The 18,853-nt window shown below is 39.5% G+C and overlaps 2 protein-coding genes across 2 annotated transcripts; one reads left to right on the top strand and one right to left on the bottom strand.

Moving 5' to 3' along the window:
• Positions 1–1,254: 1,254 nt before the first annotated feature.
• lrwd1 (leucine-rich repeats and WD repeat domain containing 1) lies at positions 1,255–12,108 on the bottom strand. Its single transcript, XM_069676269.1, has 15 exons — positions 12,029–12,108; positions 11,435–11,669; positions 10,583–10,702; positions 8,993–9,139; positions 8,813–8,905; positions 8,302–8,634; positions 8,017–8,131; positions 7,758–7,861; positions 6,843–7,053; positions 6,357–6,429; positions 5,155–5,298; positions 4,708–4,814; positions 3,565–3,726; positions 2,951–3,060; positions 1,255–1,474 (listed from the first exon to the last, which is right to left on the bottom strand). Exons 1-15 carry the CDS (start codon positions 12,106–12,108, stop codon positions 1,316–1,318), a joined length of 2,193 nt encoding a protein of 730 aa, XP_069532370.1. The 3' UTR covers positions 1,255–1,315.
• Positions 12,109–13,667: 1,559 nt separating this feature from the next.
• On the top strand, positions 13,668–16,872 carry alkbh4 (alkB homolog 4, lysine demthylase). Its single transcript, XM_069675421.1, has 3 exons — positions 13,668–13,784; positions 14,193–14,381; positions 14,595–16,872. The coding sequence occupies exons 1-3, from the start codon at positions 13,668–13,670 to the stop codon at positions 15,114–15,116; spliced, it is 828 nt and encodes a 275-aa protein (XP_069531522.1). The 3' UTR covers positions 15,117–16,872.
• The last annotated feature ends 1,981 nt before the right edge of the window (positions 16,873–18,853 follow it).

Genomic DNA, 18,853 nt, shown 5'->3' with positions numbered 1-18,853 from the left:
TTTTTTCCAGACTTCCATGCATATACTGATTCCTCCAAGGTCTTATTTAATAATCACTAATAAAGCCCGACCAATATAAGAGTAAGTCAGTACAATCGGAGTGTACCTTTTTCTGATATGCACCAATATGAAAACGTTTTTTTGTCAAAAACATTTGTGCCACTACAAGTATTTAAAGTTTAATATGCAACATATTCACATTAATGTCTAAAAACAACTAGACCTTTGTTATATATTTGTGTCAGATGTGTGTTTATTATATCCCAAATGTTTCCGCACAGCAAGACAAAGTAAGTCAAGTTCATGACATTAAATAACATAAAATGGTAGAGAATGGTAACAATATCAGTCATTTATTTTATTTAAACCGGATGTTTTTACAACATCACACAACACAGGGGTTGCTTTTGAGTGAACACTATTTCCATTTATGAATGTTATCAGAAAATTAAGAAGTTACATTAAACAACAAGGTCCAAAGAGTGTCCTTAGTTTCATGCACATTCAGTTATTTACAAATAATATATACAGTAAAAAGAATACTCCTAACAATGCACAAATTGCACAAAAATGAATAAAACCGCTTTCAATTAAAGCTGCGTTCATTCTTTTTTCTTTTGCTGCTTTGGGGAAAGCAGAGAAAACTGAGAACAAATCCTGATAATATTTATTACCTCATAAAGTTTTGATGGCAAACTAGCAACAACTTATTTTCTAGATGCGTTTCTGGACAAATATTCATTAGCAGCATTTTACTGCAGCTGAGTAGAAGAAAATTAAAAATGGGAAAACAAAATTAAAACAGTCCCGTATGAGATGAAACTGTGCATCGGGTTCAAATAAAATCTCAGACTCAGAAAAATCTAAAATAAAGAGTCTCGAGTTAATTTAAAGCTGCATTTGCAACCAATTACGCACAGTTGTAATTATTTAAGCTAAAATGTAGTCGAATGGAATTTTACAGCTGCTTTTTTATAGTAGCTATAAATATTTTTATTGTTGGTCTAGTTGTTTCTTTGTGCTGTATCTTTAAGATACAAACATACAAAGTCAAAGCGTCTCAAAGTGACCATTAACCCTGGCTGTGCTACTATTCCTAACAGCAGCATATTTGAGTATATCAGTGGTTTAAAAGGTTTGGAGTTCTGCAAATTAAAGAGTTTCTATTTTATGCCATTCATTTTAGTTAAAAACAAAAGGTTCTCTCCTCAGCTTTCCTAAAAAACATACCAATATTTGGTAAACTCTTGTGCATTTTATCTTATCCTTACAAAAAACTAAGGATGTATTAAAACCAGCAGATCTGCGTGACCATTCATGACTTGCATGACTCCTCTCTCTTCCACACGATCACCATGTTCTTGTCACTAAGAGCCACCAGGAAGTTGAGCTCAGGGTCCATCGCTACACTGTTGATGGAGGGCCCCTCTACCTGGCCGCGGTCCTTCTTCACGGGGGCAGGCCACTCCAACACCTGCCAACACAGAAGAAGAACATGTTAGCAGCTTAGAGGTGAGCAAAGCAAAAGATAGAATATGTGCAGGAGTTTCATAGGATTATAGGAATATTTATGTGATAAAAATGAAAGGAATAACATGCGAACAAAATAATAAAAGTTGATCTCTTTATTTCCTTGATTTAATCTTTTTCTTGGTTGCTTAGCACCCAATAAAAAAGTGGATTTCTTATCTAAACGCCTCTGAATGTCCATATTTAATGGTGTAACTGTTCCACTAACTTTTTAAGAAAAAGTAATTAACAGCTCAATTCAATTAAAAACATAACATGAGCGACAAACACAGGAAAACGCAGCAATCGACATAAAATAAAGGACTCTCTAACCTCGCCTCTAACCACTCAAGAAGCGACCCAGATCATTTTAGGATAATACTGTTGATGTAGTATTGTGGCCTCGTTCTTAAAACAAAGTCAGTGTGGACAAAGGGTGCAGGCAGGCAGGCAGGCAGTTTAGTCTGAAGGTTAGTATTATCTAAACCACCTTATTTTAGAGGTTACATTTAAGGTAGATACACCCAAAACATCGGTCATCATCAATAAGCTAAGTACACCAGTTGAAAAGAAAGGATTATAAACTGTAACTAATGTTTAGAACAGAAAGCTTGTGTAGTCATTTTATCGTCTGAAGTTGGTTTCTATTTAAATCCATAAGATTGGATGAGCTGTGGATTCTTTTACAAACTTTACTGTCTGACCACTTTTTATTTATCCCACCAATCTAAGCAAAGGAGTTCAGCCATCTCCGGGTCTCTTTCACAAGTGAGGGTAAAATGGATCGTGACATTGAAAGGCGGATCGGTGCAGCATCAGCAGTATTGCAGGCACTGTACCGGACTGCCGTGGTAAGGAAGGAGCTGAGCCTGAAGGCAAAGCTCTCAATTTACCAGTCGATCTACGTTCCAACCCTCACCTGTGGTCATGAGCTCTGGGTAGTGGACGAAAGAATGAGATTGTGGATACAAGCGACGGAAATGGGTTTGCTCCGCAGGGAGGCTGAGCTCAGCTTTAGAGATAGGGTAAGGAGCTCAGACATCCAGGGGGAGCTCGGAGTAGAGCCACTAGGTGGTTCGGGCATCTGATGAGGATGCCTCCTGGGCGCCTCCCTGTGGAGGTTTTCTGGGCATGTCCAACTGGAGCTTGCTGAAGGGAATATATTTCCCACCTGGCCTGGGAACACCTCAGGATCCCCCAGGAGGAGCTGGAAAATGTTGCTAGGGAGAGGGACATCTGGGCTAACTTGCTTTGTCTGCTGCCACAGCAACCCCACCACGGATAAGCGGAGGAAAGTGGATGGATGGATGGACCAATCTCAGCAAAAAATTTGGGGAGGGTTATGTAATCGTTTCCAAAAGGAAAAAATTCAACTCCAACTGTTTCCCTACAAGAGTTTTAGAAAGCAGCGTTATAAAGTAACACTTAGAAGAGATGTTACCTCAGTGGGCAGGATGGGTTTTCCAGCCTGGAAACTGTTCTTCTGCAGGTTGGTGACGTGGTAGGTCCACAGCCGGCCTTTGTCATCACCACACACTATGTAGGCCTGACCTTAAAAGATTAATTGACACATTGTTTAACATCAACTTGAGTACAGGCAGGCTCTTTTCTGTGACTCAAACACAAAACAGTATACCGAGGGGTTCCAGCCTCAACCAGTGTCTCAGTTTGAGGCTGGACTCCCAGTTGGCTGTTTTGGAAAACACAAAGCCAATAAACTGATGAAGCCAGAGAGGTGACATTTGAAGTAAATGTTATACGGGGGAAATCTGAATTAAAGCTCTTTAATATGTTCTTGTACTGAATAATCACATAACTTAAAGCAAAGTAAAGGTCATATGCAACAACATACTTTGTCCAGATCATTTATGCAAAACATTAGACAAATGTATTTCCTCATACCCAGATTTTCTTTCTAAACACAAAGTTAAATTATATTCATCAGACAAATAAGCAAAAAGATAGTCAGTATAAACATTTACTTACAAACCTAAAGGCTAAAAAGGTAATTGTGTCCTTCAGCACCTTTGGTATCCACTGATGACTTTGACTTACCAGGACAGGTGTTGAGAGCCAGGTATGGGATCTCCGTGCTCGCCCACTGCAGCTCCGCCAGAACCACAGCGCACACTTCCAGGCTCTTCTTGTCAGGCCGCTGAGCCTTCGTCCGGCTCCAGCTCCACAAGTAAATTGAACCGTGCATGTAGTTCTTGGAGGCTGGAAATGAACCACAATTGCAAAAGAGGAGAAAAGAGAAGAAAAGTCAGTTTGATTGGGGACATGGACACAAAGGGAGGAGGCCAGGCGGGGTGTTTACAGATCTTCAGAGTTCATGACCCCAAATCATTCTGAATTAGAATTACTGTCAGTTTGATTCTGTAATTAGGAAAACACAGCTGGTAAATTGCGGTAACTCTTCCTACAGGTACAAAACCCATCACAACAAATGGGCCACAAGCAACAACATAGACATTTAAGTCCCTTAAAGTATGCTGCAGAGTTTTAAAGCTGTTGTACGAGATTTATGCACATTTAGAAATGATACAATCAGATTTGCGGTCCATTAAAAGTCATGGCCTCCGTAGACAGGGTCTTATGATAAACTTATAGTGCCACCAAGTGGCCTACTAGGGTAATAAATAGAGAATACTTTTGTTCACTGAGGAAATAAGCATAATTGAGCACTTCTGTTTGAGACAAACCAACTGAAAATTTAGACTTGACAACTGTTAAATAACCACTGATACTTCACTACATAAAAGGCGGGGGGAGGGGGGGGGGAAGACACACAGGGCTACAAGAAACACTTCCACAGCGTTCTGATTGGATTCTTTTCAACATGTGGGATCATCATTATGCCATCATATAACAGGGTTCACCCCCTGAGTAACATGGGTATCTATACTCAATTTTAAAGCAATAATTGCTACAGTTGCTGATCCAGTAATCAAAACTGCCAACCTTTTGGTGTCAGTAGATCAGAAGACAGGGGATGACTTACGTTGAACTCATCTTGTGGGGACTATGAGTTTTATTTCAGTGCGACTATAAACCAAAGCGATGTACTGACCAACAGCATGACTTTGCCATTTCCTGTAGCCAGACTAAAGATGTGTCTTGAACTCCTAATTACACCCACTCAGACCCAAAATTACAAACTACCAGGGCGTTCTTTCATAGACACTGAAGCTCACTTACCGACTATGTCATCATTTAGAAAACTCAGGCCATCGACGGTGTGGTAGTCATTGTCTTTGTCTTCCTTCTTATAAATGGGGAACGTGATCTCCATTTCCCTCGACCTGCTGAGAAAAAAAATACACACCATATATTATTTATTAAATCTCAGAGTGTTGTTTTAAACTGATTTAATTCCACTTCTGTGTGATAATTAAGGGGTTTATGTGTTGCAGTAGATTTAAGAAGAAGAGTGATATAAACAGACGCCAGTTTAGACTTGAAAATGTTGCAGTTGTAACATTTGTGTCATCGGGACTTGTGTGATTATTCAGGGATTCGACAGACATCTAAAATAGCTATAATACTTATATAACTCTGTGCATGACTAGTTAGGGACCTAGATACATTTTCCATGTCGTAGATACAGAAGTAACAAAATATGCACGAACACTGCGCATCCTTTACCTCTTTGTGCTGTTGTTGGTGCCGAGCTGTGTGTTGTAGCAGTACAGGCCGTCCTCACAGGCAGTCAGCAGCTGTGAGCTCGGGGATTTCGGGGGGAGGCAGATGTGCAGAGGGGTGGCGCTGACGTCCAACACCAGCAGCTGACTGTAGGGACAAACAAGGCAGGAATATTGGCATCATCAACTCTGCTAGACCCAATATATACTAGAAAACAATAGTTTCCTAATTCCCTGGATATCTATTACAATTAACTACCTTTAAAATGGTACAAACCGTGTACAAGTTACACTTTTAATCCTTTTTTTCCCCCATCTAAAAAGTAGGCTGCATCCTGTATACCAGTATAAAATGCAGAGAGAGGCATTTTATTGTGTTACAGTATTTTACCCAGACGACGTCGCTATCATCTAGCTGAAGCTTCGTCTCGGACATGCGCTGTCATGGTCGCAAGTGCGGAGGCCACCCTCAACCCAATCAACGTTACCGTAGGCTGAGCTCAACTACCGCACCGGGAGCTAGCAGGATAAACTCGACATGATGAAAACAGATGGTAGGCTGTAATTTGTGTGTGTTTCTAATTAAAAGAAATCAAAATAGTGTTGAAATAACTTGTATTAGAGATAGACCGATATGGTTTTTTCAGGGCCGATACCAATTATTAGTAGTCAAGGAGGCCGATAACCGATATTTGGAGCCGATATTCATTTTCAGTAAAAGTTCAAACATTGGCATCAAAATTTTGAATAATACAAACTCCAACACTTAGACACCTGAAGTTTTATAAAGTAAATAAAACAAAGTTAAATAATATTTGCAAAGAAATGAACTCTTATCGGCCATCAGATTTAAAAAAAAAAAAAAAACTAAAAAAAAATTTTTTTATTTAAAAAAAATGGCCGATGCCGATATGCGTCAAAATGCTGAATATTGGCGCCGATAATCGGCCCGGCCGATAATCGGTCTATCCCTAACTTGTATACACGTTTTTATTAATAAAAACCTATCGTCTTATAATATTACAGGGCAGTGTATATTCTGGATTTTATGTGTTTGTTTTTCAGAATAAGTGTGATAATGCTGTTTAAGTTAAAAATCAAACTTAAAACTTTATCCTAAATTTCTGTTCAAAATATATATTGGCTTAGAAACAGTATTATAAACACGGAGACATTATAGTGAAATTCTCAAGCAGAAATACTCACACTACTTTGAAGTTGTACTGGCTGTCCACGCCACCGATGTCCCACATCACTATCTTGTTATCATACGATCCCGCTGCAGGAAAAATTTTTTACTGGTTAGACCACAAAGTTTAAACTTTAAACAAAGAGAACACACAATCAAAAACAGTCGTATCAGAGATCCCGCTAAAGAGCTCAAAGGAAACAACCAGGAAACAGTTTCAGGTCAACCTTCAAAAATGTACCTGTATTTGTAGGTAAGCGCAGTAGGTCCAAAACAGACCAGGAAGTTTTAAGTCACCTCAGTTTTCTTCCAAATAAGTAAAAACTTAGACTGTGGCTTCCACACAACCGGCCTGATTGTCTGACAACTCGTATTTTTTGCCCCCTTTCAGACTTTAGTTGTATCATTCTCACTGTTTCCAGATCTCACCGAACAACTTGACAACGAAGGCTGTCAACAATCTCACAGTCTCATAATGTTGGTAAGAAGTAACCAGGACTCACAAAAGAGGAAGTTCCCCTGGTTGTGGTTGAAGCGGAGGATGGACAGGGCCTTGCGGCTCGCCCTGAACTCCCCGTAGGCGACGTTGTTTCTGGGGTGGATCAGTTTAACCAGACCTCTCTTCCCACCAGCTGCCAGAATGCTGCAGTGTTGAGCCGAGGCCCCGCCTCCCCTGGACATCAAGACTGTGGACCAGGCCAGCGAGAAGAACTCCTGTTGTGATAATAACATCATCAGCATTTTAACTACCAATAGGTCTTGAGTTTTTCTATGAATGCAATGTCTGTTATTTAGAACAATGTTTTTGTAGACTTAGGCCATGTCTACAAATACACAGGTATTTTTCCCTCCTGCGTTTCCAAAACCTCCCAGTCCACATGAGCACCGTTATAAAAAATCCCCGTCCAAACGAAAACACAAAAACACATCGGAAACGCCGTCATGAAATGCCACACCAACAGGCGACGATATAACCCAGTCATGCTAAGGAGAAAAAGAACATCACGGCCAATCAAAAGTCTGAAAAAAATGGAAGACTACCTGGCGGGCTGCAATGGCGCATCGAGAGAGGAGGATGAAATATCAATATAGTGGACAAGACACTGTACATATATATGTAAACATGTAAAAAGTGTTAGCAAGGTTAGAAGCATCACTTTTTATGTCACGTCCATCATTTTGCAAGGAATGTCGCCTCATTTGTGACGCCTCACAAAAGGAGAAACAGCTCACAAGCCAAAAAACGCCATGTACCTTGTCTACACGTCTCCATGGAAACAGAGTTTCTAAAAGTCTTCACACTGGCCGGGGGAACAAAAGATTTGCCATTTTTCGTGACCTAAAACGGCGTTTGTGTGGACGAAAGACCAAAGCATGTGCACATGTAGACATGGCCTTAGAGAAAAGATGGGACAAACCTCGCCAGGGACTTTGTACTTCTTCATCACCATCCCTGTTTCACAGTCGATCACACAGAGAGAGTCTCCACCACAGGTAGCAACCAAGCGGCCTCCTCCTCCTGCTCCTGGTAACACATGAAAAGAGATTAGTTCTATTTGATGAACTTTCTTAAAGGAACACTTTCAAAATGTTGATGTTTTAAGGCTTGTTTAAAAAGCATTGTGTGTGCCACAGTTAATCCAAGGGAATTATGTTTTTAAATGAGTGTAACAGTACCTCTGGAATCTGGCAGCGGCTGGAAAGCACAGGCCCACAGCTGTGTGGAGAAATCATCCGAGTTGTCCTGTTTACTGTGACACTGGAGGACGTGAAGAGGCTTCAGATGCACCGGCTGTTAAAGGAAGGGCACATAGATTTAAGCTGCAGAAGAAAACGTTACTTACAGATAAATCTAGATAAGTTTTTGGGAGCTCCAGAAACAGAACAATATACTTTGTGGACCTTCATTATTTTATGGTGTCAGGAATAACCCAGGGTTGCGTATTTAATAACTGTATTTACCTGTGTTGGCAGCTCTGTGGCTTTAAAATCTTCCTTCTGTTTAATCTGAGCTCCGTTCTCTTTAATTGCTCCCACTTTAGATCCTCTTCTGGGCGTCTCTGCCTTCGTCTGTCCTCTGGTGGGCGTAGAGGGGGGCTGCGCTGCCTTGCGGGGGCTCATCCTGACGGTCTGAGTTAGTGTCTGAAGTTTGGGGCGGAGGCTGAATTTACGAGGACTCTCTTCAGCTGGAGATGCTGCTTGGAGATCTGTACGCAGTTTCTTGCGAGGTGTCAGATTTATGCTGCTGTCCATTACTGGAGCAGTTTGTTTTCTTTTTGTAGGTGTTGAAACATCCTGAGAAGAATAGACAGGTGGGCTTCAAACAAAGTCCAGGACTTATAATTTATGCAACATCCTAAATTTCTTTTACTATTTTATTTCCTTTACTTAGATTAAAACCACTACTGTACTTTAATTTAACGTGGACACACCCAAAATCATTTTTAACGTTAGTCATCCTTCAAAATCTTACACAGTTCTCTTTAGTGTCAGCCGGCTCCTTGCTTTCCTCTTCTTCCTGTGGTTCTGTTTGAGAGCGCAGAAACTCCTTTGCCATAATCCCAACCTAGAAAACAAAGAAGACAAATGCCCGTTATCCGATCTAAAAGAACACAGGTAAGGGTCAAGATTGTGTCTAACATCCTGAACTTACCCTCCATTTGGTGAAGTCGCTGACTGAATTTGGTCCAAATTTAACCTGCTGACAAGCAGTACTGACAAACTTTGTCTCCAGGGCGGACATTTTCTCGGCTGTGATGGGATCAGGGAGGCTGAAGCTCTTCTCCCAAACTGCAATGATCTAAAATTTTAAAAGAAAACAACAATTAAAATCTTGAAGATCTCAGTTTCATTCTCTTTGGCAGAACCTGTTGTATCTGTACTCGACAATCTTTTCTTTGTTTGTTCAGCCATAGTAGATTACTGATTACTCGCAACACTTGCAGAGAGCGGAAAAGCAGCCACTTAGCTCCGCCTACCCTCTCTGGCAGACCAACCGCTGCTGGGCACTGCTTGTGATTTTTTTCTGAGGATGTCGCCACAGACACCCAGTCAGTAATATTACTATATACTGCAAACACAAAGGCTTTCATCAATGAGCCATAGGCTCAATCACAATTGTGTTACCTCATTCGGCGATAGATAGAGACTTAACAGACATTTATTTACATGAAAATCTTCGAGAACTTTAAAGCAGCTTATGCAAAGAAACAGAATACAATAGAAAATACTTTGTCCACTTTTTGCATGCAAAAGGCAGAAATTTGTCTTTGACTTGCGTGTACAAATGTATGCCATAAAAACACAGGGTAGCACATTTACACAAGGTAGCACTTTTAAAAACATTCAAAACACTTAAAAAAACACACAATAGAGCAACATTAAAGGAGGGTAACTTGTTAAAGACCACCTCCAGTAAAACTGAAGTGTTTAACCTTGTAAACATCTGCATGTGGTGTTTCTCATGTGCTACAAGACATATCAGGGACAACATCAGCAGTCATCTCCATGGCTGGGCCTGTCTGCTTTTAACCTGCAGTGTACCAAGGACAGGCTGAACAACACGTTTTCAGATTGGCAGGTTTGAGACATCACAAAGCTAAGGAGCCAATCCCGTCAATGGACGGGGTGACGCTATGCATACCATTATGTGTAACCTATGGCAACCACTTTGGCGATGCGCGAGCCAGCTGTAACCGTCATCGTAATTTTTACAAACTCACTACTGACTACTGTCGTTAACGTTACAACTACTAATGACGACATTTCAAGTGAGCTAAGTCTCAACAAGCTGCCACTAAACGATGCAGAGACACGTTTTGTTTTCGCGACCGAGGGGGCTGTTGGCAGATTCAGGAATTTTTAATGAGGGAGAAGGAGCAGATGCCTTGGGAGGATTTTTACAAGGTAATTGAATGTATTTTGTAGAAAAAACATATCAGATACAATTCATTATCTAGAGCAGAGCATTTTATACGTCTTAAAACATGAGTGGAGCTGCTCTTTAATGATGGATATTAAAGGAATGTTCAATAATAACATAAAGTGCTCTGTGCAGTACGAGGTAGCAGGCTGACTTTAAAAGGGAGTAAATAGAGCTGTTCTGCAACATTTGTAGAAATAATTCAGAGACATTATGAGCAAAGTGGCACTGTGACTTCAGTCTAAGCCTATAAATACACAATTAGTGACACAACAGTCTAAACACCATAAAATAAGGCAATATAAGGAGTATGTTTCGTACCCTGGTCCTCAGGTTCTCACTGTAGACGAAGCGTACGTGGTTGGCAGTGGTAGTGACATCTTTTCCGTTGTAAATCCTCAGGTTGGGCAACAACACCATCATCTTGTAGTTATCACTCACCTGATGGAAGAAAAGCAACAACTTAAACATTCAAGTTTAAAACCCAGCAAGGTGTCGTTTTAGTTTGAAAATATAGTTTCAGATACAGGATTTTAAATTAGTTTATCTGGTTTCTTTTAAAATCAATATAATGGAAGTGCAATACTTGATTGCTAAAGTGCAATATTTTTACATGACTCAAAAAGTGAAGTCTCCACTAATAATCCAACCAAATGCATCCCACAGAATCAACAACTAACAGTTAGGCCTGAATTTAGCTGCTTTTAGGAAGACAACAATATTCCTCATGGCCTTCTAAAACATTGTTTTTGCTTTCTGTTAATGCTAACAGAAACTTCCAAAAGAAAACAGACGATAACAGAACTGTAATGTAGAATTGCAATCCTTTTAACGATGAGCTCTGTCCCTGATCACACTTGGTGAAAGGCAGGGAACACCCTGAGCGGTCTATCGCAGAGCTGACACAATAGAAACCCATTCACATTAACATCGTCACCTACAGGACTTTAGAGTTTCCAGTTCAGATAATCTGCATGTCTTTGCACTGATCGTTAAGACAGAGACAGAGCGAGAATATGCAAACACACGTAATGGTCCAAACCGACTGGAGGGCTCAAATACACTAATTTCATGCTGTGCAGGGACATTGCTAAACGCCTACTATTACTATTACTATACACTCCTTAAGATGTAATGGGGGAGAGAAAACGACGGCATAAACCTCGTCCTTACAGTGATATAAAGATTGTCCTCCATCTTTAGCTCTTCCAGCCCACTGAGAGACTCCAGAGTTGTAACATCCTCCATCTGGTTGTCACTAAGGTCAAGGTGGCGGAGTGCGGGCAGCTTCAGGTTCTTTGGCAGCTCCTGCAGTCTGTTTCCAGACAGATCCCACCGCTCGAGGGACTGCAGACGAGACAGCAGCTTGACCGGCAGGTCCTGATGCTTCAGAGTCATCTTAGATAGACTGAAACACAGAGAGTTTAAAGTCAGCGTCAATCTAAAGTTATTTACTTAACTCTGTAACAGCTCAGCATAGTAAACTACTATGTGACTTACTACCTATACCAGACTGAGGTTAATGATAACATATGTAAACAAAAACATGCATGCATACTTTTCTTCCATTTTAAGGGACTGCTTCTTTCTCCAACTTAGAATTCAAACTACTGTTGTCCTATTTTTTTACTTTATATATTTTGGGGAAAAAACGTTCATATGACTTACCTGTAAATAAATACTGTTGAGTGCAACACTGACTACATCGTTTCCTAAGCTGTATCCTACAAAACACACACCACTGTGGGGAGAATAAAATATGCTTACTTCAGTGTCTTGATTTGCTCCAGTTGGTCGGTTTTTGGAGAGCCTTTCGCCAGTAAAAGTTTCTCTGTTATTTTCTCCATTGTTTACCTGCACAAAGAACCACAATTAAAAAATGAAGACACCAGAAAAACAACAGCAGAGCAAGAAGAATGGATGGATTTCAATGCCCTCTTCGGTTGAACTATTTAAGTCTACTGAAACTCTCATCGCACCCAGTATCACTTTGGGCGGAGCTACTCAACTGTTAATGCTACAACTACTGTTGGTTTTAACAAATCAACCTTGTATCATGTTGCAGTTGTTAAAAATTTGCTTTTAAATTAATTCATCATATAAAATGACTGCTCTGTCAGTATTTTTTTCCAAGTCCTAGTTCATAACACATCGAGGTTCGGTAAAGTTTGATTGCTTCGTTTTTACTGACAGGCGTTTCAACAATGCACGAGATGGACTACTTTTTCTTTCCCCCTTCAATGTTTATAAAGCAAAATACTTTCTTATCATTTTAGCTCTTTTGTTGTGTATTACAACTGAAAGGTGTCGTGAAATAAAACTACAAGTTTAGGATGAGCTTATATAAGAATATTACCAGACAGAGAGACAATGTCAAAACAGCCCTCACAAGTTTCAACGACTACTGTAGGTAGTGTGACTTGAAAAATAAGGTTAACGACATGTTTTAAATATATTTCTATATTTAAAGGTAATAGTCTTTTAACAGTCTATATTTTTTAAGAGGAAAGTTATATTCTCGGCAGATAAGATAGGTAAGTTAACCACGTTGGAAGCACCGACCAATTCTCCCAACCTTTCCAGCTTAAAACGTTAATATAATTGACAATAAAAAACATTATTTCTTTGTTTTAGTACATGTACTAATCGTTGTTCTTCAATAACAAAACATAAGGTAAGAGAATTATTTCAGATTAGTGCTAAACTACTTACCAACACTTCCAAAACTTCAGTGTGCTCACCACTGCTGTAGAAACCGATCTTTCCCGGGGAAACGCTACGTATATCCGGTGGGCGTGGTTTAAATGGACGGAACTACGCGACTTTTTACCCTGAGCTGAGTCTTCCAGGCAAATATATGCAGGCTCTGAATATATGTATCCGGTGTAATCAAAGAGTGAGTGAGTAAGTAAGTTACTCAAAAATGTAACAATTCTAAAGCCTAAATTATCAGCATTTGAAAATGATTTAATATCCCAAGGAAAAACTCAAAATGGTTAGATGTTTTAAGATTATATGGGCATTGATGCAGGTTCATATTTCATGAGGAACCCTCTTTTTTCTTTCTGTGTTTAGCTCTAATCTTATCCTAATTTACCTAATGTCTTTATTCATGTACTTCTTAATATATATCATAGGTTGGTGCTTCTGGGAATATTTCTTGTGTTCACCCAGATTAAACGCAAGGATACTGTTGTTGAAATGTTTTTTGATCAATACAAAATACTCATAAAGACCTTTTCTAACCTTTTAATTTTCTCGTGGAATTAGAGTTAAATGACCATATTAAACTTAAAATATCCAAAAAGTGTGTGGTGTATAACACCAGTTCTTTCGCTAGGTGGCGGTATTAAACTAATTCAACAGGTTCGCCACCTACATTTCTAACAAACGAAGGAGATGCATCATGATGGCTCCTGAAGGCAGTGACGGTGCTGCTTCATGTGGTTGTAAAGGTATTCGGCGGTGTCTTATATGTGAAAAGTTAAAAGCAAAGGGACAGTTGGATGCGAGTGGACCAAAGGTAAACATATATGACTATAACCTGTATTTTACATTGTTATATTAGCAGGAAACAGACACCTCTGCTGGTAGCTGGCACTGCTTACTAACAGCTACGGATGCCCTCACGGGACATTCTATGAACGAGTTAACCAGCTAACTTAACAATTTGGGTTTTTTTTTGTTATTATGACATAATAATTCATCTCGTGAAGTGAGTCTGGACCTTGTTTTGTCTATGTCCGTGTTCCGCACACTTATGTCTGCCTGACTGTTTGATATTGTACTTCCTTAACTGGAAATGACTAATGTTTCCAATCTCTCAGACATTCATTACATACAGTCTAACTGAAGTTTATCATCAGCAATTACAATATCACGTCTTGTTAATAAAGAGTAAACATTTTTTATTTTGTCTTTGTCTGTGAAGATTGTGCATCATTTCCTCTACGATCCCGAGAAGAGGCTTGCCATCCCCAAAGATGCAGAGGCTGCTTCCTTCCCCTTCCCTGGTGTCTTCCTGTTGGAGAACTTCATATCAGAAGAGGAGGAGAAAGAGCTGATAAGCATGATGGACCAGGATGTGTGGAATGAGTCCCAGTCTGGTCGAAGGAAACAGGTTATGAGTAAAACATGCATTGTCAGACTGTCATCAGAACGCACGCACATGACAGCGGCCAAATTATAACTCTATGCCTTAATTTCCTTTGTATTTGGTTTACCAGAGTCATGCTTATAGACTTTTCAGACTTCAATTAACTTTTTGTGCAAGTTGTTTTTCTATTAATAGTATTACATCCTGATGAAGTTCTTTTTTGTCACATTGTTTCAGGACTTTGGCCCTAAAGTTAACTTCAAAAAAAGAAAAGTGCGAGTCGGTGGCTTCCGTGGACTTCCTGCCTTGAGCCAAAAACTAGTGCTCAGAATGCAGGAAGAGCCGAGTCTAGCAGGCTTTCAGCCAGTGGAGCAGTGCAATCTGGATTACCATCCTCAGCGAGGCTCTGCCATCGATCCACACCTGGACGACTCCTGGCTGTGGGGGGAACGCCTGGTCACCATCAACATGTTGTCCAACACCATACTCACTATGTCCCTTGAACAGGGTCTGCCAGAGTTAGGACTAGAGGAAGAAGTCCATGTAGCTGTACATCTTCCTCGCAGATCTTTAGTCGTGTTACACGGTGAGGCGAGGCATAGATGGAGACATGCCATTTATAGGGAGGATGTTCATGATCGCAGAGTCTGCAGCACCTACAGAGAGCTGTCTGAAGAGTTTCAACCTGGAGGGAAACAGGCAGAGATGGGAACTCAGCTGTTGAACATTGCTTCGAGTTTCCAAGGAACTCCAGTATAGTATAGACTCATCTAATGAGGCAGAGGAGCATTTCAAACTCCTGAGACGTGGGTTGAACTTTGGCATTTTGACTAAGAAGGAAACGTTTCCACTGCGTATGCTGCAGCCTTTAAAAGACAACAACAGCTTGGTGCCCTTTTGTGATGCATTTCGAGTTGAAGATAGAGTTGTACACTGAAACGGTGCTCATTTTTAATCCGGTGGCTATATGACTTGTTGATTCCAGGTAATATTGCAACTTTCATTCTTTCAGACCGAAATCCTGTCCAAGGTAATTTAAGGAACTGCATGCAGGCTTGGTTACCCCTGTGAACGGTCAACAGTACTCCTAAGAGTCAATGCACTGATAAGTCGGCGTTCTGCACCTTAAAATGTTGTATGAAGAGAAACAGCCATCTAAAATAGGCTCAAAATTCAATTGTGCACCATAAGTTAAAAATACTTTAGAATTAATCACCACAGTTTTAAATAGCTCACCAGAAAACTAATGGGTGTCAAATGAAAGGTAAAGACAACATACAGGTTTTGTTCCACTACGTGCCTCAAGAGCAGAGACATTGCTCGATTGTTTGGATTCGCCCACATACCCTTTTGACAATGATGATTGAGAGTGCAGTCTAACATCTCTCCAGCCTCCCAAAGATTGTATTGGTTATCTTCGTGACTGTGACAGCTATAACAAACAATTCATTTTTTTTAAAATTCCCATCAAAGTAGAGAAAAACTTTGCACATCTGTTCCATAGGACAGGTGCTAGGTTTGCCTGATGATGGTCGAGCACCGCAAAGAAACGTATTTTCTGCGGGAGTTTACTTGCATTTTAAAAATTCCCATCAAACCTTTCAGTTTCCCTCATGCCAGCAGAATAATTTTCAGAGGTGGAATAACTGCTTTCCTGTCTCACCCCTGATACCACCAACAATAACTGCTAAGTTCATTTAGAATACAAACAAATTGTTTTATCAATTGTAGCATCCTTCTTTAAACGCCTAATGGGACGAATAAAACAAAACAAAAAATGTGTAAATTATTTACTCGGAACAAAACTTTCTCATCAAAGAAAAATACATGAATGCAGTTAGTACATGATGTTTTTCAGACCTACTGTATTTGGCAAATAGAGTTGTTATTGTTGTTAATAACAAGAATTTGCCATTGCTATCAGATACAGAAAAATATCTAAAATCATATTAAGCTGTCAGTATGCACTGATTACCAGTCTTGGAAATATGATGTATTAATTTTAAAAATTATAAAACTCTCCAAGCCAGGTCAGTCAAGCAAAAGACCTGAAACAGTTGAGTATTTTATCTGCTTTTATTCAGTTGTTGGTGAATGCCAGCGAAAGGTCTGATTTGTTTAGTATTTTCAGATATGATTAAAGAAAAGCTTTGTTTGGAGGCCGTTTTGTCTGCAGACTTAATTCTTTTAAACTTTTTTTCTCTTAATAAAAAAAGAAATGTTTTCTGCCATACAAACTTTGCCTCACTTTGTTTTAATATGTAAAATGTGTATTTCCAGGAGGGTGCCCATATAAAGGAAAGACCAACATAAATATTCTATTATCTGGAATTGTTTCCACTCTTCCACATGTATTTGTTGAGGTTTGTTGAGATGCTGAGACATTTCCTTTACCACCCAAAACTCTAACTTATCTTTATTACTAAAAAATAGTACAATTAACTACTGGCTAATAAACTGAACTATAACTGACCTGTAGTTGGAAGTAAACTATAACTGTCCCATTGCTGTATGCCCCCACTGTATAAAAAAAGCATGTGAGTGTAATAAAACAACCTTTGTCCGACACATCTGCCGGACCCCTGAAGTATATTTAATATAATGTGCTTCTGTGCAACATGTTGCTGAATCGAAATAGAGGAGGCCCTTGCCTTGTGACCTCTTACAACCCTTTGTGTTATTATATTCAGAGGAAGTGACACAGTTATAAAAAGAAGTTGCTAAATAAGGTGAAACTAATGACTTGCTAAAAGAATGTGTTCTCCTCGAGGGGCGTCCGTTCACCAAGAGGATAAAAGAAAAGATAGAGCACTTGGGACTTATTGGGCTTCAGCTTTTGATTGTTCGCTTCTTGTTGAACTTTGTGGACTTGTTATACTTTGCCGATTGTTAAACCTTAAAATGAAACTGGGAAGTATTTTGCACTCTCCAACCAAATTCCTCTTGTCGCTTGTCTCTGTAGTCATCTAGCCGCCTCTCTGAGCTAAGAGAGCTTCCCCCTCCAACCTTAAATTTGTTTTGCCTTTTATAGGTATAGCTTGAGCTGTCTGATCTCTCATTGCTGCATTTGTTGCTTGAAGTCAAAGTGATGTTAGAGTTAGCAGCAAAGGATAATGAAAATGTGTTTTGTGCATACTTTGATTTATTGGAGGTTTTCCAAAAGGTCAAAAGGTTAGGGCACAGGCCCCCAAGGCTGCCCTTATAACCAGGCGAGTGTCTGAAATAAGTAATGCAACGGCGACTGGCGATTAAAGAAGCCAAGTCATTGTTCTGGTCTCTTTGCGTGTAAGAGACTCATTCGAAACCTTGGTGAGAGGTTACAGAACAGCCACTCTTCAGGGTTACATATCTGCCCTGGAGGGGGGTATCTCATCCAACCATTCAATGGCCCCTTGTGTCCTTATAATGGCATCAACATTCGTCATGCTTCTATAATCATTCAATTGAGTTTTTCTCTGAATTTGTTGCAGATCTGTCTGTTTCCTGCTGTTGTGACCGGAGCTTGGGTTTCATAGATTTCTGCCCAACATGCTTAGCTGTGCTTTTGTGTCACGCTCAGCTGTAATGTGTTGATTTGGCCACGCTGGAGCACTGCTGACTCCAGCTGATCTGAGGCTGAGCTGCTGCAGTACAGAGAAGCATCATTAATAAAGGAGTGGCTGCTGATATGAAGGTCACCATCCCCCTGCTGTGCTGCTGCAGCTCACATGTTGACATACACACCTCAAAAGGATTTGTACCAATGATTTTGTTTTACAATTGAGCTCTGAATGTTTTCCTGCCTCCAAGGCCTCCATAAAAAGACCTGCAAGGATTTCAGGATTTCTTACCCCAAGAATTGTGTTTTTGGAAGAGTAGAAAAGACTTAAAAAAGAGATTTATTTTATTAATATTTAATATTCACACTCTTTACGATATTTTACAAAAGAGTGTGAATATCTATTTAAACCCTTTTCATATTTTGTACTGTAACAGTTCACGATCATTTCTCTCAGGATAAGAAATAAGATTTAGAATTTATTTAGACTGTAATGTTGGGAAAAAGTGCACAAAATATTATAGAGAAGATATACTTTTTTGTCTAGAAGGGGAACCTTTAATACAATTGTTAATACAGAATGTAAATGTTTTACAAAACCTAGCCTGCAAAACAGTACACTGTTACACCAAAGACACAATAGGATATTCCATTAACATTGCACAACACAAATTAAAAAAAATGTAATTATGCATTGGGCTAAGCGCAATGGTGAATCACTAATCATAAGACGCTAGATAAGTAAGGTTTACTCTTATTGTCTTTTGAGCAGTGTTGTAAAAATAATCAAAAGTTTACTAAAAAAAATAAATAATTCACTCTCTATTGCACTATTGTCTATAAATGTTGTGTTTTCTTTAAATGATATATATATTTATATACTTATATATATATTTATATTGATAATTTGTAAAATATTTTTGTATCCATAGGTCTGTATATCGTAGTTTAAGATTTA

Source organism: Semicossyphus pulcher, unplaced genomic scaffold (assembly GCF_022749685.1).
Source record: "Semicossyphus pulcher isolate SPU_LCO1_2020_fin unplaced genomic scaffold, fSemPul1.0.p SCAF_10, whole genome shotgun sequence".
Classification (NCBI taxonomy): Eukaryota; Metazoa; Chordata; class Actinopteri; order Labriformes; family Labridae; genus Semicossyphus; species Semicossyphus pulcher.
This window is presented reverse-complemented; position numbering and strand designations above follow the sequence as displayed.